This window comes from Geotrypetes seraphini, chromosome 2, assembly GCF_902459505.1.
Source record: "Geotrypetes seraphini chromosome 2, aGeoSer1.1, whole genome shotgun sequence".
Taxonomy (NCBI): Eukaryota; Metazoa; Chordata; class Amphibia; order Gymnophiona; family Dermophiidae; genus Geotrypetes; species Geotrypetes seraphini.
This window is the reverse complement of record NC_047085.1, coordinates 326,454,412-326,477,751: the sequence shown is the minus strand read 5'-3', so window position 1 is coordinate 326,477,751 and position 23,340 is coordinate 326,454,412. Positions and strand designations below refer to the sequence as shown.

Here is a 23,340-nt window from a genome sequence, read left to right as displayed (position 1 = left end):
GAAATATTTCATCTTAGTTCAGGTAAAATTAGCTGCATACATTTTGTATTGGATGCATAATTTTATAGGCATCTATTTCTAAGCAGAGAACATTCCTTTATGTGTAGAAATGGTACTTTTTTATTGTTCTCATATGTTGGAATCCTCAACTTAGTGGTCCTTTTATCAAGCCGCGCTAGTGGGGTTAGCGCGTCGGACATTTCATCATGCGCTAACCCCCACAGCCGGCTAAAAAACTAACGCCTGCTCAATGCAGGCGCTAGCAGCTAGCATGGCAAGCAGTTTAACGCGCGGTATTACGCACGTTAAACCCCTACCGCAGCTAGATAAAAGGACCCCTTAGTGTAGCAAAGGTCAACAAAAAAAGAAATGTCAGGAATTATTTGAAAAGGAATAGAGAAGAGCACGGAGGCTATCATAATGCCTCAGTATTGATCCATGGTACCACATCTTCTTCACAGCAAAAGTCAACCTCACTCGTTAGGGATTGATTGTAGAGGGGCCTGAGAACGTATCTTGATATATCATAGAATATAGATCTAACTGGCCATGGAATAGTAGCAAAAAATGCTGATTCTATATGCTGATGTGTTACTTTTTTAAATTAAACTGTTGGTCTAGTACAAAATAACAACAACTTGTAAATCTTTTTACTTATCCTTTATTGCAGTGTCATTTGCATGCCCCGACGGGACCCGTTTCGTCTAAACAGGCTTTCTCAAGAGTTCAAACAAGGAGCACTTATTTCGGCATCCTCTTTGTTTGGGGGCTTTAGTGATTGCTATTCTACTCACCCCATCTCAAAAATATAGAATAACTATGAAAGATAAAGCGAAATGCAAGTTGATAAGACTTCTAGATGATTCTAGTTGAAATTTGTAATGTCACTGGTGTTAAGGCTCTCCCTCTGGCCTTTTCTCTAATGCAACTCTTTGGAAGAGTTGGTGCTGTTCAGCAGTACAGATATACAATCTCTTATCCAAAATCCTTAGGACATTTTGGATTATGGAACTTTTCTGATTTGGAATGGTAGTCAGGAAAATTAGAGATTAGGAGCTTAGTGAAATTTATCAGTACTAATTGGAGAATATTAATTTGTAGCTCTTTTGGGTTGATTGTGTGTCACATCGAGGCATGTTTATTTATTTATTAGGATTTATTTACCATCTTTTTGAAGGAATTCACTCAAGGCAGATCACAGCAAGAATAAATCAAACATAAGTAAAAGACAATTACAGCAGTAAAAATATTCATACAATACAAGGTATGGCCCAGTATGTTACATTACAAAGTCAACACTGTGCACGATAAAACATTTTAATAGACAGCATAAGGTGTAAGTAAAGGAGTATAATTTGAAGATAGTTGCATATGAGGTCAAACTGGTGCTTCAAAATTATCTTATCTAAAGTAGGAGTTTTGCACCAAATGTGAGCTTTGATAAAGACAACCTCTATGGAAAAAAATCGATTTCCAGAGCTTTTTAGTTTTCAGAATTTCGGAAATGTGATCTTTTACCTATTCTGGCAGAGAACAACTAAAATTGTTAAAATTTCCCAAGGAAACCAGAGCAAAACAACACTGCATTATTTATTAGGATACTATTCCAGTAACATATTTAAAACAGCATATTGTTTACAAAGAAGGTTCATCCATGTGGACTGATGAACTTAGTTGCCACTAGTCTAATAGTGGATGGTGCTTGAGTACACAATTTAATCTTTCTTCATATTTTGGTAAAAATTAGAAAAGTTGAAACTTATTTTATGTGTGTTATTTGCATTTAACCAACATTTTACACATTAAAACACAGTGGGCTAGATTATGTAAATGGAGCCTATAGATAGGTGCCAAAATGATGTGCATCAGTGGCATACCAAGGGGGGGGGAAGTCCGCCCCGGGTGCACGGCTTGGGGGGGTACACAGCCGGCCAGGTCTGGGTCTTCCTGCCCTTCCTTTCCCCCGGCCTGCCGCTACGATGCTACCTCCTCCCGCCGACAAGAAGTCTTACCTCTGACTTACTTTTGCTGCAGCAGAGTCGGCAGCCGTGCTGAGGTGCAGGAAGGTCCCGCGCTGACTCGTCTACCAGCTCTGTTCCGGAAGAAGTAAGTTACGTCGGAGGGGGACTTTGCAACTACTCCCTGCGTCTGCCGGGTCCACCCCCTCCGACGTAACTTAATTCTTCTGGAGCAGAGTCAGCAGACGAGTCATCACGGGACCTTCCAGCATGCGGCTGCTGAGTCTGCTCCAGAGCAAGTACATTGGAGTGGGGTGGTCTGGCAGCTACAATCATCGTGGGACCTTGCTGCATGAAGGGAGAGAAAGGAGCAGGATTGCTGGAGTGGAAGAGTGGTGGAGGGAAAGAAAGGGAGCAGGGTGGTATGGAAGGGTAGTGCTGATAGAATTCATGTACAGAGAAAGGGGAGAGACATAAGGGGGAAGGATATTGGAGGGAGAGAAAGGGGGCAGATGCTGATTGAAGAGGGGTGGATGGCGAGAGAAAGGGCAGACATTGGATGATAGTGGGGAGCCTATGCTGGAAGGAAGTGCAGATGGGAGAGATAAGGGAGCAAATGCAGGAAGGAAATGAGAGGAGAGAAAGAGGGGAGCAGACGCTGGATGGAAGTGGACAGAGAGAGGAGAAGGTACTAGATGGAAGGGTTGGAGAAAAAGAGTACATGATGGAAGGAGGGGATAAATAAAAGAAGGGCACATGATGGGGAGAAAATGATTGAGTTAGGGAAACACTGGAGGGGTGAGGGAAAGAGGTAGCAAGCTTTAGGTAGACAGTAAAAAAGGACATTGATGAGAGAGTAGTAAGAACGTAATCTAGACAGATGCAGAAAAGGAAAATGAGGGAAAAAAAGGAAAGGGATTGCAGAGGAGAGGTGTGGGAGAGGGAAGGAGAGGAGAGAGATGCAAGACCAATGGGGGTGAAAGGAGAGATGGAAGGGGGAGGCATACAGTTTCTGGAAGGGGCATAGAAGGAGAGAAGATGCCATATAGGGGAAGAGAGACGGCAGACAGTGGATGGAAGGAAGAGAGTTACAAGAAGATGAGGAAAGCAGAAACCACAGAAGACAAAGGTAGAAAAAAATTTTGTATTTATTTATTGCTTTAGGAGACATGTGTCACTGTTTCTGTGGTGCACTGTATGCAGAGTCCAGTTTCTTACTGGTTCAATTTAACCTTTGTCTATGTATTTCTATTTTATCCCTTTTACAAAACTGGAGCGTTTTTTAGCGCCAGCAGCTCTGATGCTCAGAATTCTATGAGTGTCAGAGCTGTTACCACCATGGCTAAAATTCACACTACAGTTTTGTAAAAGGGGGAGGGGTTAGTTTGTGTTCTGTGTGTTCGAAAGACATGTTTTTTTGTTAGGATTGACTGCAGGATTGATCTGTACTAGTCTGGCTTGTTTAGTTTTACAATAGGTGTATTGATGTTGTACTGCTCACTGCAGTATGTAAGATGCTGCCTTTTCCTAGGTACTCATGTGTGACATGTGGCTTGTTACTAAAAATCATGTTTTTCGTACAAATGGGGGGTGTCAAAAAATGATGGGCCCCGGGTGTCACATATGTTAGGTACGCCACTGATGTGCATTGCCCTTTATAAAATACAATCTTAGCACACGTTTTGGGGCTGATTCTGTAAAGGCCGCCGGTGTCGGTGGCCGCCTAAGAAGTGGCTGAGAATTGTGTATCAGCATCCTAAACAGAATCGTGTCTGCCCCAATAGATAGACGCCTAACCCCTCAGTTCTCTAACCTGCACCCATGTCACAGGCACCGGTTAGAGAATTGCACCTTAGCCTGATCGCAAATCTCTGCTGAGGGATCTCTTGCCATCAGTTGATCACAGCAAGGAAATCCCCGATCAGCTGAGATGGCAGGACTGCCTGAAGCCACAGAAGAGTCCTGCCAGCTCAGCTGATTGGGAGAAAATACCCCTGCCACAATCAGCTGAGCCAGCTGCAGCAGAGGACCTCCCCCGACATGTACCCAAAAATTGTCAGGAGGGATGCCCACTCCCTCCTGCCGCTGATCCTCCGAAACTGCCAACACCTCCCACCCAATTGTAGCCCAGCAGGAGGGATGCCCACCAAACAAAGATTGGCAGAAGGTATGCCCATTCCTTCCTGCTGCTGGCCTCTTTGATTCCCCAAACCTTCCCCCCAAATGAAAACTGGCAAGAGGGATGCCTACTCCCTCCTGCCGACATTCTCTCTGAACTCCCAACACCAGCCCCATTGAAGACTGGCAGGAGAGATGCCCAATCAGAGTCTTAGGACACACCCATTGCATCCCAGAATGGGAGGGGCCTTAAGCGTTTGAGCCACAGGGCCTTAGGCCCCTTTCAAAGGATGCACCAGGAAAGGAAAGGCCCGCCAGAGAAGGCCCACCAGAGTAGGCATCCCTTCAGCTGAACTTTCTTCAAAAAGGTACGGGGGAGTATGGGGAGTTTGTCATGGTGGGCTTAGGGATGATGGGCGAGTGGTTTGAGGTTTGGGAGGTGTCAGAGGTTGGGGGGGGTTGTCAGGGGTTCAGGGAGTGTGTCAGCAGAAGGGAGTTGGCATCCCTCCTGCGTTTTCATTTTTGGGAGGTTTGGGAGAATGAAGGGGCCAGTGACAGGAGGGAGTGGGTATCCCTCTTACCAGTCTTCGTTGGGGAGGGTGGGTGTCAGTGGCAGGAAGGAGTGGGCATCCTTCCTGCTGGGCTATAATTGGGGGGCTGTCATGGGTTTGGGAGGGTCAGCGGCAGGAGAGAGTGAGCATTTCGAGGGAACATCCCTACTCATCTCCCTAGATCCACAATAAATACCTAGTGTAGGTGCCCTGCCTTGGGGAGGTTTTTTCTAAAAACATGCATCCCGATAGGCTGCCAGATGGTGGAAGGACGCTTACCATCACCTACAATCAGAATGTCCGTTTATAGACTCAGCCCCTATCATGCCATTTATAGACTCAGCCCCTATCATGAATAGAAAAAAATTTGATCTTGTAACCCCATTGTTAAAGGAAAATCACTAGTTACCGGTAAACCACAGAATCACTTATAAAATTGCCTTACTGACACATAAGATATTAGTAAACAAAGCCCCAGCATTTTTAGAAAGATTTTTAATACCATACACTCCTGTAAGATCTCTTAGATCAGAAGAAAAATCCCTGCTGGTAACTCCGTCACTAAAAATTATTTATTCAAGCAGGGATTCGATCTTTTCTGTTACAGCTCCCCAAATTTGGAACTCACTTCCTTTCAATATAAGAGAAGAAAAATTACCTACTAAATTTAAAGGCCTACTAAAAAGCTGGTTGTTTAAGGACGCCTTTAACTGACCCTTTTCATAATCACATTATCTCATTCCCTGGAATTTATCTGGACAAGGAACACTGTTAAGTAGAAATTAAGTGGGTACTGTTCCCTAACCTTTTGTTTCCTTACCCTTCCTTTTTATTTATTTTCGAATTGTATTTAATCCATTTTTTCCCCCCTCCTCTTCATCAGTGTTTTTACGTTATAATTGTCTTTAATGTCCTGTTTGTTGGAAATTTTTTATTTTTTCTATTTTTAATTTTGTAAATTGCAATGGATTTGGATACTGCGATTATATCAAATATTTTAAATAAACTTGAAACTTGATAAATGTTTGTGCCCAACTGATAGCAGTTAGGCATGCAAATGCAAGTATTCTATAACATTGTCTATTTTCTGGGAATCCCCCTGACCTGTCCATGCTATTTTCATGGCCACGCCCTCTTTGGAGTTGCACCCTATGAAATTTAGGTGTGCATGATATACTGCAGATTAAAGCATAAGGCAAATCCATGTATTACTCTTAATCACTGCCAATTAAGGGCTTGTTAATGACACTGTTTATTATTTTCTTATTAGCTAATTCGTTTTTTTGTGGTTCTGGGAACCGTACCCAACTTTGGGCAACCTCAGCAGAATCTGGGAACCACAGTCCTTTAAAAATTAACACACTCACTGCATTCTCAGTGTATATATCATAGACCCAAATTGGCATTTCCTGAAGCTCAGTTTCTACTAATGCATGTGTGGTAACATGAGGGAGGGAGGGCCTGGTGCCAGAAGAAACTGGAGCAACACAAATGGGTGCAGGTAAAGGAAAACTTTATTGAAATTATCAGGTAGAAAGTCCTATTCCATTCACAGGTGGGAGAAAAAAATAAACACAAAAATGTTCATTAGACATAAGATTATCTAGTGTACGGGTGCCCACACTTTTTTTGCTTGCGAGCTACTTTTAAATTGACCAAGTCAAAATGATCTACCAACAATAAAATTAAAAAAAAACAAAACACAAAGCACACTGTACGCAGAGAAAATGTTACTTATCATTTGTATTCAGGGGTTTTTCAGAGGTCAAGGCAGATGACACTAAAATATGCAATGTTACCTCAGTAACAACTATACAAAAATAGACAAATATACGCCCTCCCCTTTTACTAAACCGCGATAGCGTTTTTTAGCGCAGGGAGCCCCTCACAGCTCCCGACGCTAAAAAACACAATTGCGGTTTAGTAAAAGGGGACCATAGTGCAGAATATAGACAGCAGATATAAATTCTCAAAACGGACACATTTTGATCACTAAATTTAAATAAAATAATTTTTCCTACCTTTTTTTCTGGTGATTTCATGAGTCTCTGGTTGCATTTCCTTCTTCTGTAAATCCAATATTTCTTTCTTTCTGCCTTTCTTTCTTTCTGTCTCTCCCCCTGCTCCCCTCTTTATTTCTGTATGTCTTACTCCCCCTGCCAGCCTGTTTTTCTTTCTTTCTCCCCCTGCACCCCCCTCCCCAAGCCATCACGCCGATTTCCACTTCCCCGATTCTTTCTCTCTCTCTGCAGCCGCCCCCCCTCCGAACTCCCACGCCGATTTCTCCATGCTTCCCTGAGCCGGGCCTGGTGCGGCGCATACACATGCTGGGCCCACAAGCCTTCACCTCTGATGTCAATTCAGACATCGGAGAGGAAGTTCCAGGCCAGCCAGGCAGCGATTGGCTGGCCCAGATCTTCCTCTCCGATGTCAAAATTGACGTCGGAGGTGAAGTCTTGTGGGTCTGGCGCTTATACACACCTGGCCTGGTTCCAGGAGGCATGAAGAACAAGATCGTAAAGGCAACGTGATCTACCTGAGAGTAGCAGCTGCAGTTCACACATAGGTGGTAGAGGCAATTGTAGATGGGCATTACTGCTTCCCTCTGGGCCTTCCAACCTAGCTGTGTCCTGAGCTTTTATACTTCATGGACCATGTCCTCATGGCTCCACCCCTCCCATGTAACTTTTCCCCTGGGCAGGGCTGCAAGTTTTAAGGTGGCTCTGACACTGTGAAGGAATGCTATCAAGGAAGAGGGGCAGTGACTTATATTACACTGACACTTAGGGAAAAGTTGGCCTTAGTGTGTCCTTATGCGGGATTTTCCCACGTACTAAGGTAAATTTTTCCACAACCAGAAAATGGCAGATTTTCTATTTTCTCAATTAATAGCGTTACACTAATGTTCAAAAACTACATTCATTAGATACTCAAACTCATATGAATCTTATAAAAATCAGTTCAGAGGTATAATTTATATTTTTATAGGTTTTCTGATTCTCTAATTTCAATTCCAAAAATGTAAGGAAAAAGGCTCAGAAAATGCACCTAGGATTAAACTCTCTGTGCCTTGCTTTCCAATCATAGGCATAAAAAAAACTTCCAAAACTCTACAGTTTGACTTTTCTGGCTGTGCTGCTATATTAGCTCGTTGACTGTGCTGAACAGACACCACATTGTGGGTGTGGTGGGTTGGGCACTACATCAGACCAATACAAGCAAGCAAAAACACTCTCTTTCCACAAACATAAACAAGAAATAAGATGTAAACCGCTTTGAGGGTGGTTGTATAACTACAAAAAGACTGTATACAAGTCCCAATCCCTTTCCAGACAAAAGCATACCATATACTAATTGAAAATACTCAGCTCAAGGGACCAAGGGAGGGATCGAGGCACACAACAGCTACCCCTTAAATGTCAAGAAAATAGGGTGCTTGGGGAAGAGGGGTGGGGGAGCCTGGGTTCCTCAGGTATAATACTCCAAGGCTCCTAGAATGACCAGATTCCTTTAACCCTAAGCCTCACTCACTAGCTTTTTTCTCTTGTTCATTTTTCCATCTCCAGAAAAACCTAAACAAATAACTTTCTTACCAGACTTGAGAAGAGGCTGCAGTGGTCATCTAACTCCCTAAGTCTAACAAATATCAAGAGTACCCCACAGACCCCACCCACATAATAATAGTACTAATTGTAATGCAATTTCTTCCATTCATTTTTCATATACACACATAAAATAAATCCCAATACATAATGGTAACCACAAAATTTTTAAAAAACCCACAAAGCACACTGTATGCAGAGAAAATGGTAATTATAATTTACTGTATTTTCATGCATTATACACGATTTTTACAAACTGTGCATAACCTTGCGCGTTATACGCGTGAGCGCGTTTTATGTTTTTTTTAACATAGTTCCCCCCCGACGTCCGATTCACCCCCACACAGGACCGCTCGCACCCCCACCCCGAAGGACCGCTCACACCCCCACAGCCTCCCCACCCCCCCATCATGGAGAAGCTCCTACCGTTCTCCTGCTGCTTCCTCTGCTGGCGGTCCCGGCCCTTCTGTGAGCCCTGCTCTGAAATGCTTCCTCTTCCGGCGGTCCCGGCCCTTCTGTGAGCCCTGCGTCTGCGCTGCTTCCTCTTCTGGCGGTCCCGCGGAGAAAGGGCGGGACCGCCGGAAGAGGAAGCAGCGCAGACGCAGGGCTCACAGAAGGGCCGGGACCGCCGGAAGAGGAAGCATTTCAGAGCAGGGCTCACAGAAGGGCCGGGACCGCCGGCAGAGGAAGCAGCAGGAGAACGGTAGGAGCTTCTCCATGATGGGGGGTGGAGGCTGTGGGGATGCGAGCGGTCCTTCGGGGTGGGGGTGCGAGCGGTCCTTCAGGGGGGGGTGCAAGCATCAGGCTTTCAGGGTGGGGACAGGACTTCAAGGGGGAGAGGAGAGTCGGGGCGGGCGAAAGGAGAGTCGGGCGGCGACGGGAGAGTCGGGGCGGCATGCGTGGTATACGGGTGTGCACGGTATATAAAAATTTCTTTACATAAATTACAGTTTCCTGCGCGCTATACCCATGTGCGTGTTTTACATGGGTGGTGCGATATATGAGTGAAAATACGGTATATTTGGTTTTTTTTTTAAAGAGATCAAGGCAGATGACTTTAAAATATGCAATATCACCTCAGTAACAACTATAGAAAAATAGACAAATATAGTACAAAATAGACAGCAGATATAAATTCTCAAAACTGACACATTTCTATTACTAAATTGAAAATAAAATAGTTTTCCCTACCTTTGTTGTCTGGTGATTTTATTAGTCTCTGATTGCACTTCCTTCTGTGTATCCAATATTTTTTTCCCTCCGGATCTCATTCCCTTCCCCAACTAACATCTCCCTCTGTCCCTCCATGAGTCCAACTTTTCTTCCTCTCTTCCATCCCCATTGGCAACATGTCTCCCTTTCTCTCATTCCCTCCTTTGCTGGAGGGAGAGAGAATCTATCCCACTTCTCTCTCTCTCATCCCCTGGATTATGTGCAACATCTTTCACCACTGCCCACCAACCCCATGCCCAACATTTCTCCTTTCATCACCCCTCTCCAGCACATGCCACATCTCTCTCTCTCCATTCCCTCCACCACTATGTCTAACATTCCTCCCCCTTGCATCCCTTTCAATCTGTCCCATTTTCCCCTCTTCACGACCATATCCAACATTTCTCCCTCTCATCCTTCTCTTCCCAATGGATCTCTACCTCACTGTTCTCTATGCCCAACAATTTTCCTCTTTCTTCCTTTCTCCATGTGCACCATCTCTTTCCCTCTTAATTACTCTTGACCAACAAGTCATTCTTTCTATTCCCTCCCTCCATTCTGTCCCACATTCATGCCCCTCCCTCCCTTCCTCATCCACATGCATCTTTTTCCCTCTTCTTTTTCCGTTTCAGCCAAGTGCATCTCCTCTATTTCCTTTCATTCCACTTTATCCATGTGCACCTCCTTCCTCTCTTCTTTTCCTCTTTATCCATGTGCATATATTCCCTTTCTCTTCAGTTCCCCCTCCCTCTTCTCCATCCATGTGCATTTCCTCCTCTTTCTTCCTCTCCATCCCATAAGACGCATATCCCTTCTCCTCCATCCATGTTCAGCATTTCTCTGCACCCATCCATCCAGCCTTACCAACTCTTTCCATTTCCCCACACCCCTCAGTCCAACATTGCTCCCTCTCTCCTTGCCCCATCCCCCCTGGCAAGTGCAGTGTTTCTCCTCCTCTAACCTTCCTCCTTCTGCCGCCCTATCACTGCCTACCAAGAATCTGGAGTCCACTCAGGGCCTGGCAATGGCGCCAACTTCAATGAAGAGCCTTCACGTCCATTCGCTTGGGAAGGCTCTGTCAGCTCCACCCACTTTGACATGTTTTCATCAGAGTGGCAGTGCCAACAGGGCTTCACAAGCAGATAGACTGAAGGCTCTACATCAGTAAAGTTAGCGCCAGTGCTGGGCCTTGTATAGACTCCGGGCTCCCTGACAGGCAGTGGGAGGGTGGAAGAAGACGGAGGGCACTTCATCGCTGGAGTTAGCTTGGTGTTGCACTGACTGTGGGGCTACCCCAGTTGACCTGGAAGGCTTTCCCTTCGACGTCAGCTCCAACATTGGAGGGAAGCCTTCTGAGTCAGCTTCGGCTTGAGAGGGACATGCCACTGGAGGAAAGGGGGTGGGAGACCAGCACCGCGTACCCCCACAAGCAGCTCACGTACCTCTAGGGGTATGCGTACTGTGTGTTGAGAAACACTGATCTACCACCTTCTGGAAACTAAGAAATAATGAGTGGCTAATCGGCTGCACATGGTTCTTAACTGATGACACCATGGTTTAGTACTTCTCAGCCTCCCCTGCTGGTAGAGAGCATAACCCAAGCATCTGGAGTGGTCTAGGAAAAGGGGGTGGACAATAAAAAAATAATAATTTGTTTTGGTTATATAGAGAACACAAAAAAATAAGTTACCATCTTATTTAGAGTATTGATGGTTTCTCGTAGCCATGCTTCTCTGACTTCTGTTCTTCTAGAGAGCATTTCTTCATGTCTACAAGAGTATCTCCAGCTGACATCCGTTACCTTATATAGAAGTCAGAACAAGTAAAAAAATGCATGTCACTAATAACATTTCAGCCTTGTTCAGATGCAAAGCAAATATTACACATATCGAATATTTTAGAGACCAACTGAGAAACTGAATTCTACAAGCAGGAATCAGGGTTCTAAGATGTATTGAGCAATTGGGATTCTTGTAGATTGTGAAGGCTTTTACTGAACCTATAGAAGCATTATTCAAATACTTATAAGCTTCTAAGAGCAAACAAACCCATTCTTTGGGTATCAGACACAAGACAACTGAAGAAAGACCCCATATTGTTCCAAAAACTCACATATACATGTACAGTCTACCTGGGATTTATTTATTTATAATTCAGAATTTTATTGACCTCAATTCAGAAACATGATTTAAAAATATGCCTTACAATATTTACAAAAACTCAAAATCAAAATCTATCATGTTTATTTCTTTAGGGATAATATTTTAGCCAAATATGAAATGATATTTTCATCACAGAAGAAATCTGTTTCTGCACATCTGGCTCGATGAGGAATATTAGACCATTCATCAATAACTGTAGGTGTACCATTGCCACACTAGGTTTAGATATCCATAAAACCTCAGATCTTGCAGCACTGAGCATTACATTTATAAGCTCTCAACTATTTTTCCAACTGTGTTCAAAAAACCATATATTTTCTCTATATTTGCAGCTGTGCTCTGTCCAAACCAATAAACACCTGTACATTATGGGCCAGATTCTATAAATGGCGCCTAAGTGAGCTTGTATTATAAGAGCTGCTCCATGCAGTTGTCAGTCAACTGCACAGCGCCATTTATAGCATCACGCCTAGCTGCAAATATAGAGAAAACATAGGCATCCTTGAGGTAGGTGCTGGTATATTAGGCCAGGTTTTATCTGGCCTAATTTACTGGTGCTTGTCTCCGATGACTAGTGATGCCTAAGTAAACCAGGCCTATTCTCCGTCCATAATCATGCTTACCTTTCAGGTAGGTGTCATTAAGCATCACTATGCATCCTAAGAGTTCTGCACAAAACTCCTAAATGATAAAAGGTATTGAAAACCTTTCATACGCAGACAGGTTAGAAAGGCTGGGGCTCTTCTCCCTGGAAAAGCAGAGACTCAGAGGAGACATGATAGAGACCTTCAAGATCATGAAGAGCATAGAGAAGGTAGAAAGGGACAGATTCTTTTGCCTACTGGGAACCCCTGGAACAAGGGGGCACTCAGAGCAACTGAAAGGGGACAGGTTTAGAACCAATGCTAGGAAATTATTTTTCACTCAGAGGGTGGTGGACACCTGGAATGCGCTTCCGGAGGTTGTGATAGGACAAAGTACACTACTGGGTTTCAAAGAAGGATTGGATAAATTCCTGAAGGATACGGGGATTGAGGGATATAGATAGAGGTAGAGATAGGTTATGTAAGGGTATAGATAGAAGGACAAGGGGGATTAAAGGGTTTAGACAAGGATCACCTTACAGGTCATGGACCTGATGGGCCGCCACGGGAGCGGACTGCTGGGCGCGATGGACCTCTGGTCTGACCCAGAGGAGGCAACTTCTTATGTTCTTAATTTAACTTTTTTTTTTTTGATTGAACGGGCCAGTTTTCAGCCAATCGCCACACCAATTTAAAAAAAGGTTGTGTGCAATTTCTGAAGTTAGGCATCATTAGGCATACTTGACTAGGGCTCCTAATGGATCCTATACAGAATCCAGTCCTATCAGCATAAATATAAAAACAAACATTCAACTCTTAAAAGCTTATAGAGCTTAATGGTAGTGGTGAAGGAAGAGTACCCTGGAGAACCCCCCATGTACTTCCTAGCCTACAGAATCTGAATCCCCAACCTGAATATTTATGATTCATTTACTCAAGAATCTAATACAGTGCCTTCAGTACTAACAACTAATATTCTATGGTCGATGGTATCATTGGCCATTGAAATATCCACGTGAACAAGATGAAATTACACTTCTGGAACCAACTGAGTTCTAATACTACTGTATGATTTCTTTTTTTTTTCTCCCCTATATTGCAACTGATCTCTACACTTAACTGTACTGCTTAGTTTTTAAATTTATAGTTGAAAAGAGGTTGGAGAAAAGTTCCTGCATGGCCTCCATCAGCTGACGTCTACTCGTATGTGTGAGGAATAATCTGTCCTGCTTGTCATTCCTGCTCAAGACTGTCAGCTGTGTGTGTCCCGGGTATGAGAGCCTGCTCCACCCCTCTGCTGCTAACGTCAGACGCTGTGCAAGTTTAAAGCACAGCGCAGGAGCACTTTTTCATCTTTCTGCTCAAGATTGTCAGCTATGTGTGTCCGGGTGAGAGTCTGCTCCACCTCCCTGCAGCTGATTCCACGCTAGCCGACACTTCATTTTACATCGGTGTGAGAGCCGCTCCGCCCTGTTCTACTTGCTGGTGCCTTTTTATCCTGTTTTTATATTCAGTGTTGTTTTACTGTGTCTGAACTGGTTAGTTCAGTTTTTTATTATTTTCTTTGATAACTTTATTACTTTATAGATTGGCCTTTGTGGATCTTGTTAATCTTCACCATGAAGCCACCTTTCTGGCTCCTTTCTTTTTTTATTTCTTCTATTCTTCAATACCATGCATTGTGCGAAATCTTTTTCTCCCAATATATCTGGTTTGAACAGTAACAGTGAGATCTGTCCTGGTCTTAGAATCCCTGTACTGGTGCATACTAGAAATTACCCTTTTAAAAAATCTCCTCGGGATGTTAACTGTGCATCTTTAAAGCCTGTATTAATCACCAATTTGCCCAGTCCTGCCTAGATTCAACACTTTCTTTCAATGACCATCTTAATGTTTTAGTCTCCATATGCTGAGGAAAGTGAGATCCTGCTTCTATGAACAACATTTTTCTGTTCTTGTACAATCGATCATTCTTTCGAGGTTGGATTATTATAACGCAGTCTTCTTAAGCCTGACTAAGAAAAGTCTTCAGACTTCAGTTGATCCAGAATACTGCGGCTAGGCTGATCTTTGCAAAAAGTAAATTTGATCATGTTTCTCCGCTTTTGCTAAAACTTCATTGGCTCCCAATTATTTCTAGTCTATTTCAAATGTGCCTGCTTTACATTTAAGATCTTGCATGGCATCTTTCCTTCCTTCCTTCCTCTATTTTGGAATTGTACAAGATCTGAGATTACCAGACCTACTCAAAAACTTAAATTATCTTTTCCTACATTGAAAGGTGTCATCTATACTGTAAAATTAGGGAAGTTTCTTCCTTTCAAAATTACTGAGCGCTGGAATAATTTTCCTGTCCAGTTATATGATCTGGGATCTCTCCAATTATTCTGAAAACTTGGCTTTTTTCAAAATTGTGATCTTCACTTCCCTCTATATTATCCCTATTCCTATTGTATTCTTTTTAATTTTCTGTAAACCGTGCCAAGCTCTATATGTATAGAGAAGATGCGGTATATAAGCCTAAGGTTTAGTTTAGTTTAGTCATTGGAGAATATACTTTATCAGGCCTTTGCAAATGAGTTTTTAAAATAATACCCATACTTTTTTCCTAAATTTTCCCATTTTGTCATAGTTTCCCTTTTTAAAATGAAGTGCTACAGAAGTGATTTTTTTTTTATCATTTTCTCTCCAGTGATGACAAATTTGATACTGTTGCCTAGCGGCCTTCTGCCATTACCCCTTGCACCAGGTCCTGCATGCCAATAAGGACTAGATCAAGAGTACTTTTCCCTTTAGTTGTTCTTGGACCAGCTGACCTCAAGTGGGCAACTGACAGCCATGGCTCTGACACTGTGAGCTGCGACATGACCCTGCAGAATCAGCCCAGGCTGAGCATAAGTAAGATGCAGTCTGCTAGCTCATTCGAGAGTGCGCATTTACTGATGGCAGTCCCCATCCTGTTAATGTAAAAAGAAAAAAAACCCTAAGTGGACTTTCTAAGGGCTTTAGTCTGCTCCAGATAGAAAGCTAAGGGTCTCTTGCAGTCCAAACTGCAGTGAACTTTCACTACAATGGCCATGTGGCTTTGGGAAGGCTCATCCTCACTTACCCTCATCCCAGATGCTTATGACCATCTTCCCTCCCCCTGTTAACATATGGTTATACAAATGTAAGATACAGCAATGTACACCATTTAAATGAACACACAATCTTTCAATTAAGCCATAATCTCAGACTTTTTGCTTTACGTGCACCAACTGAATTCTTTATTTACTCCTCAATCACATCAGAATTATTTCAAGTTCCCTACTTCTGAAGAGGTGTATGCTTGTTTCTGCTGCAATTCTGATAGGCTCATTGGGGTTTAGAGGGTAGACTTAGAAGAACTCCCCCAAATGAGAAAATACAGTAGTACCTTGGATTACGAGTATAATCCGTTCCAGGAGCATGCTCGTAATCCAAAATGCTCGTTTATCAAAGCGAGTTTCCCCATAGGAAATAATGGAAACTCGCTTTGATGCGTTCCCCCCCCCCCCCGAGAACCGGCATTGCTCCCCTCGAAGCCCCCCCCTGCGATCCGGCACCCCCCCTGCCTCGAACCGGCACCCCCCCACCACAATCCGACCCCCCCCCCCCGACACGATTGGACACCCCCCCGACACGATCCGACCCCCCCCGACACGATTGGGCATCCCCCCGACACGATCCGACATCCCCCCCGACACAATTGGGCACCCCCCCGCCGCTTCTTACCCTCATCTGGGCACTCTAGAAGATCGGACTCCTCGTCTGCTGGGCCTTGAGCATCTGAACATGCTCAAGGCCTGCAAATTCACGTTCACGTTCAGAACGTGAACTTGCAGGCCTTGAGCATGCTCAGATGCTTAAGGCTCAGCAGACGAGGGCCAGTCTTCAAGAGTGCCCAGATGAGGGTAAGAAGCGGCAGGGGGGGTGCCCAATTGTGTCGGGGGGGGGGTCGGATCATGTCGGGGGGGGTGTCGCCGGATTGCGGGGGGGGGGTGCTCGTAAATCGAGCCATGCTCGGTTTCCGAGGCACCGATTTTGCAAATGTTTTGCTCATCTTGCAAAACACTCGCAAACCGGTACACTCGTAAACCAAGGTACCACTGTACTCCTTTCTCTTTAAAAGTTACTTTTTCCATCTGGGGTATCTATTTCTGTGATGTAATACTATATAGCCATTAAAACGAGTAAGAAGGGGAATTTCAATGTACTGTAGTTTGTTTTGTAGACAGCCAAGTTAAAATACCTCCTGAATGAGTTTGACAGGATTAAATCTATGAAGCATAACATCGTGTTTACTTATTTCAGCTATTGTTTTGTTACTAGTCTGAAATAGTCATGCTTAGTGGATCACAAAGGTAAGTATACAAAATAAAAATTCTGCTCTTTACACATCTGAAGTACCTAAACTTTCAGGAGCTCACAGGCCTCCTCTATGTAAAAGTGCTAATAAAAATTTCAACATCCTTTAAAGGTGTCGGAAACTATAAAGATGTCAGATTTCTGATCCCTTGAAGTGTCCAACTAAAAGAAAAGTTTTCTTTCCTTTTTTCTTCTAGTTACATTTTTTCTTCATTGTCTTAGCAAATTCTGGTTATACCTCATCCTTGGAGAATGCTAAGATATAGGACATTCTCTTTCCCCATCCAATCTCATACAGAAGAGGCTTGTCGCATACATTCTCGCAAGGATCACAATGAAGCCACCTCTTCTGAGCTGAAGAATATACCTCTGTCCAGACATGATCTGCAGTAGAGGAGAAGAGAGGACCACTGAATTGCATCCATAGCTCTAATTGTCCTTTTCAACTGGCAGTTTATTTCAGCAGCTCTGAGCTTCCAGCTTAAACATTCTGGCCTCTTGTGCTGCAGTGTCATGAAGTTTCATTTATAACTATCTGGAGATTTTTCCCCTTTTTATATTCCCAATATCACTTAACTCAGTTAGGAATCTTATAATCATGAATACTACATCAGGCAAGTAGGTGTCACTGAAGCAGCCTTACCACAGGTTAAAACAAACACATTTTTAGAATGTAAATACCTGTCGAGTCCCAGATAAATCTTGCTTCAAAGCCCAGAGCTCTGCAGCACAGAGTGAAGCAATTAGCCCACTCTCCACAGCGCCCTCTTTTAGTTTCCAGAAGTTTCTCTGGATCATTATACCTGAGAGTAAAATAAAATGCAATATGTTTTGCATAGCTGGTAGAATTTATTTAGATATCAAAAGTTTTGTGTTTTTATACTTTTCCATGTCAGGCTGCCTTACACAACTACTTCATTTTTCCTCTGAGCAACTGTTAGCTGAGGAGCATTAATTTCAAGCTGCAAAGTTCCCTACATCTTGTCTTCTGGATGATGCAGGATTCATGGCTGGATTGCAATACTGTGCCATATACATTTACAGATCACCCATTTTTACTAGCATAATCTCAACAATAAGTAGGATTTAGCTCCAATTTCAGAGAAATGGGAAGCAAGACAATTAACTACAAACAAGGGAAAAAAAAGCAAGAATAAAAGGGGAAAGGACATTAAGGGGCAAATTCTATAAACGGCATCCCGATTTTAGGTGGCCTACTGCTGTCTAACCACCAATCGAGACACATGCTTAAAAAATAAAATCATCCCGGACAGGCTGCCTACATTGTAGGCACCTCCGTGAACCTAGGGAGGTGTGTAAGGTTGCATAAGCTCATCTAAGGCTAGGCATGGTTTCACCTAGAAGTGGCCTTAGGCCTACATTTCAAGCAGCCGCAGCTGATAAGCTTATCACAGCAAGAGATCTCCCTGCTCAATCCCTCCTGATAGAACCCCCCATCCCCGCATAGATCACCAGCAAGAGGGATGCCCAGTCCTTCCTGCCGTACACACCTCCCTCGTCACCATCATCAACAGGAGGGATGCCCCATGAAGGTGTGGCCTAAGGGATCTGACCAATCGGAATCTTAGGCATCCCAGAATGCACTGCGAGAGAGGCCTAAGATTCCGGTTGGCCAATCAGGGCCTTAGGCCCCTCCCCAGTGCATCCCATGATGCACCCTGAAGGGGCAGGCTCGCCATTATAGTGAAGGCGGGCAAGCCGACTGGAGGCAAGAAGGTTGTCTCTGGCCGGCCATCTCAATAAGGTACGGGGGTTCAGGTGGGGGGATCCGGGTGGGCTACTTTTCGGGATGGGGGGTTCCAGCAGGAGGGACTGGGCATCTCTCCTGTCAGCGATCTTTGGGGGGGGGGGGTGTTCCAGCAGGAGGGACTGCGCATCCCTTCTGCCGACAATCTTTGCGGAGGGGTGGGGGTTGTTCGGCAGGAGGAATTGGGTATCCCTCTTGCCGACAATCTTTGCATGGATGTGGGGTGGTTCCGGCAGGAGGGATTGGGCATCCCTCCTGCCGGTAGTCTTCATGGGGGGGGAAGATGGGTTGCTGAGGCCGCTAAACTGATTGTGGCAGGGAGATTCCCTTGCTGCGGTCAGCTCTAACCGATTCTCTAACCGGTGCCTGTAACATGGGCACCAGTTAGAGAGTTGTGGTGGTTAGGAGGCATAGGACGATTCTGTATAGGCCATCTGTGTGCTATTCTCAAAAGCCGCTTAGGCAGCTTCTGAGACCTGGCACCCTATACAGAATCCATGCCTAAGTGCCCAATATTCAAAGGGCTCATGTTCCTACCTTTGAGAGTCATGCTCATAAATTAGCTCCTCTGAAAATTTACTAGTGTTGAGTGCATAAATTTTTACTAAAAATTTCACTAAACTCTTATATATAGGAGCATATAAAGTGTATAGCAAAAGGGGCAGACTTGAGTGGGAGAAAGGTTAGGAGCTTAGCCTTTCCTCCAACCCCCGCCCCTCTTGCGAATCCAGCATCTCTCTTCCTTCCAGCCACAGCCCCCACGGGTCCAGCACCTCTCTGCTTTCCCTCCACTAGCCCCCCTCCCACGGGTCTAGCTCCTCTCTGCTTTCTCTCCAACAGCCCCCCATGGTCCAGAACATTGCTTCCTTCCCTCCAGCCCCCCTGAGGGTCCAGCACCTCTCTTCCTTCCCTCCATCCAGTTCCTCCCTGCAGGTCCATTACTTCCTTTCTCCTTCCTTTACTCCTTGCACAATGCTTCTATCTTCCTTCACTGATGCATCCGACACAGCGATTCCCACAGGTCTGCTCCAAGGCCTTATCTCTGCCAAGTACTGCCTTCGCAAAACAGGAAGTTGCATTAGAAGGTGGGACCAAGCAGAGGGAAGGCCCCAGAGCAGTTCTGTGGGAAATAGCTGTTGATGTTATGCAGATACTATGTCTGAGTGAACATATTGTACATGCATAACTCAGTAAAATAGTAAATATTGTCAGATAAAGAATCAAAGAGACCTATTTAGTCTTTTTAGATTAGACATCACCTTTGTAAATATGTCCCCAAAATTTCTAAATGTAATCCAAACAACTCCCTTACTACCTGTGTCCTCCATCCCACTTTCCAAATCACTTGTAATCAAAATCCATCAGAATAGTGGCTTTCCAATACTTTATGGAGCCAGGATGCCATCAGATGACTTTTTTTTAAGAGCACTTTATTTTAGAGCTGTAACTGCTGCTCTGTTCAAGTTACCACCATACTTTCTTGAGGCTGTAGTGCAGTGCAATTGTTCCCTTGCTTCTGGAGGACTGATGCAATTTGCTTTGTAGGACTATAACTGCCACTCCATACAGATTAGCCCCCCTCCTTGCTTCATTTCAATATTTTTGACACTATAGATTCAGTGTATTTAACCTGCAATGCTTTAAATTCAGTTACTTATATTGTACCTCTATCACCCTCCATGAGAAGGACATTCTAAAGAGCCACCACTCTTCTGATCTTTTTTAATCTTTCCCCTTCCAAATCCCATTCAAACCCCTCCCCCATCAAGGAACCTCTCTTCCTACAACAGGTAGAAGTAAATGCAAATTACACTATGTACATACTTTTATCCACATGTAAGGAAGATGATTTTTATAAAAGTTTAAAGTGTACAATACCATTTTACTTACAGAAATGGCCTTGAAAATTATCCCCCGAGCGTAATTTTATAGGGTGGGGCAATTACTTTAAGCAGGAGAGTAAGTGCCCACTTAAATGCAATTTTCTGAAGACATATGGGCCCTTATGGGGGCAGTTCTATAACTAGGCACCCTATGCTGCGTGGGGAGTGCCTATTCTATAATAGCATCTAGGCACTTGGATTCCATTTAAAAATATTACAATAAAATCACAGTGGCAGACATAAATCTAATCTAATCTTCAGTTTATACACCGGATCATCTCCCAACGGAGTTCGACTCGCTTCACATATAATTAAGACTAGAGTACATAGTAAGAGGAACATGAGAGAAGTAAGAGCTATAGGATTATCATTTCGTTGATATTATAGTTAAGCCGTTTAAATATTGCGAGAACAACAAAGTTTTCAGGGCTTTACAAAATAGTTGTAGCTGGCCTATCAGTCTAATAGAGTCAGGAAGTCCATTCAAGATCTCTATTAACTTGAAGACAAAAGATTGACTAAGCTTCCCAGCAGACTTGATTCCCTTAAAGGAAGGGAAAGATGGTTTATATCTCTGTGTATTCCTCAAATGAGGAGGTCTAAAGGTATTCTAACATAAGGGGACTAAAGGGTCATATATTCCACAGAGAAGCTTGAAGATTATGCATGCACATTTAAACTGGATCCTAAAGTGGACTGGGAGCCAGTGAAGCTTTCTCAGAGGGGACACATGATCATACTTGAGTTTCCCAAAAATAAGCTTAGCTGCCATATTTTGTATTAACTGAAGTCTTCTGTTAGTTAACGGTATTCTGTTAGTTGTGCATAAAGGGGCAGCCCTGCCTATACCCTTCCTATGTTCCATCTACTTGTTTATCCCCTTGCAGTTACATATAAGTATGCCCTTACCGAATAGCAGAGTATACTTAGGCATATAAGGACTGTGTAACTGCATGTGCACACAGTTATAGAACTGCCTTTCATAAGTCTTTAAAAACTATTAATCTAAGTGGCAGAGAAAGCTACTGGAAATGTCTGTATATAGATTAGCATATTTTATAATCTATATGAACCCCTATGAACTCTGCTCATGTTCTGCCCAAATTCTGCCCCTGTACCACTGACTAGTAAAGTATGCACAATCATATCATACATAATGCATAGTTTTATACCGATCAATATTTTATAAAAGTTTTTTTACCCATGTATATTATCCCCCTTTTATCAAGCTGTACTAGAAGTTTTTAGCAGGACAGCGAGGTAAGTGCTCCGGCACATAGAACATAAGTAGTGCCTCTGCTGGGTCAGACCAGAGGTCCATCCCGCCCAGCAGTCCGCCCCCGCGGCGGCCCAACAGGTCATGACCTGCCTTAATCACCAGAAGGGGCCCCCTTGCTCCCTAGGTTTCTCATCGAAGTCCTATCTTCCCATCAATGTCCTAACCCTCCGGCCTTGCACCTGCACGACCTGGTGAGCTGTCTATACTTATGCAACACCCCAGCACCTCCCTCAGTACCCCACGATCCCCTTTTCCCTCAGGAATCTGTCCAATCCCTGTTTGAATCCCTGTACTGTACTCTGCCGGATCACTTCCTCCGGGAGCGCATTCCATTTGTCCACGACCCTTTGGGTGAAGAAAAACTTCCTTGCATTTGATTTGAACCTATCTCCCTTCAGTTTCTCTGAGTGCCCCCTTGTACCTGTCGTCCCTTTTAGTCTGAAGAACCTGTCCCTGTCCACCCTCTCTATGCCCCTAAGTATTTTGAAGGTCTCTATCATATCCCCCCTGAGCCTCCTTTTTTCCAGAGAGAAGAGCCCCAGTTTATCCAGCCTCTCAGCATATGGGAAGTTTTCCAGCCCTCTTACCAGTTTTGTTGCCCTCCTTTGGACTCTCTCAAGAACTGCCATGTCCTTCTTGAGGTGCGGCGACCAATATTGAACGCAGTATTCCAGATGTGGGCGCACCATCGCTCGATACAGCGGCATGATGACTTCCCGCGTCCTGGTTGATATGCCCCTCTTGATGATGCCCAGCATCCTGTTGGCTTTCTTCGAGGCTGCTGCACACTGTGCGGATGGTTTCATGGATGGATCCACTAGCACACCCAAGTCTCTCTCAAGTCCTGTGTCTTCCAGCAATCTCCCCCCCATTTTATACTCGAACAACGGGTTCTTTTTCCCTATGTGCATGACCTTGCATTTATCTACGTTAAAGCGCATTTGCCATTTGTTTGCCCAGTCCTCCAGCTTATCGAGGTCCCTTTGCAGTTCCTCACACTCCTCCCTGGTCCTAACTCTGGCGCAGAGCTTGGTATCGTCTGCAAATTTTATAACCTCACACTTTGCCTCCGTTTCCAGGTCATTGATAAATATGTTGAAGAGTAGCGGCCCCAGCACCGATCCCTGCGGCACACCGCTCGTGACTCCCCGCCAGTCAGAATATTGGCCCTTTACTCCGACCCTCTGTAGGAATTCTATGAGCGTCAGAGCCTTTACCGCACTGGCTTGCACTAAAAACATCAAGTGCAGTTTGATAAAAGGGATCCTTAGTGTTTATGTACAAAATCTAAAATAATAAAACGCTAGCCGCGCATGCGCACTCAGACCTGCGTGATCTGTAATCCCTGTTCCGTGAGATGTAGGTCCGTGGCTTTGCAGGAGTGCGCATGCTCGGGTCCCCAGCCACTCCCCTCCTCCCGTCCTCACTCACCATGGAAGCCAGGCAAGCTCTCTCCCTGCCCGTGTCCTCAGTAGAGAACACACCTCCCGCCCTAACTCGCCGCTGCCGCCGCCGTTGCTGCTGCTGATCCTCCTGTAAAGAGCAGCCTGCGATGGTGTCCGGCTTTAGCGAACCTCGCAGGCCGCTCTTCAACCTTGGTAGCACGTTCCCTCTGACGCACGGGATCGCGTCAGAGGGAACGTGCTACCAAGTTGGAGAGCGGCCTGCGAGGTTCGCTAAAGCCGGACACCATCGCAGGCTGCTCTTTACATGAAGATCAGCCACCACGGGAAAAGCCGCCGAAAAAAAAAACTTCAGTCACAGCAGGCCAGCCCGCAGGAAGGGAAGGAGGAGGGGCTGAACGGAGCAGGGCAGCTCACGGTAAGAGAAGGGAATG

The 23,340-nt window shown here is 44.5% G+C and overlaps 1 protein-coding gene across 3 annotated transcripts in view; it reads right to left on the bottom strand.

The window, feature by feature from the left end:
* Positions 1 to 23,340, bottom strand: part of NGLY1 (N-glycanase 1) — an 84,908-nt gene that overhangs the window by 38,332 nt on the left and 23,236 nt on the right. For all 3 annotated transcript variants that reach the window (XM_033930165.1, XM_033930166.1, XM_033930167.1), the window contains exons 5-7: positions 17,255 to 17,376; positions 16,812 to 16,957; positions 11,132 to 11,242 (exon numbers count right to left, since the gene is read on the bottom strand). In XM_033930165.1, the coding sequence (XP_033786056.1) occupies positions 11,132 to 11,242; positions 16,812 to 16,957; positions 17,255 to 17,376 (379 nt within the window). The remainder of the gene's footprint in view (positions 1 to 11,131; positions 11,243 to 16,811; positions 16,958 to 17,254; positions 17,377 to 23,340) is intronic.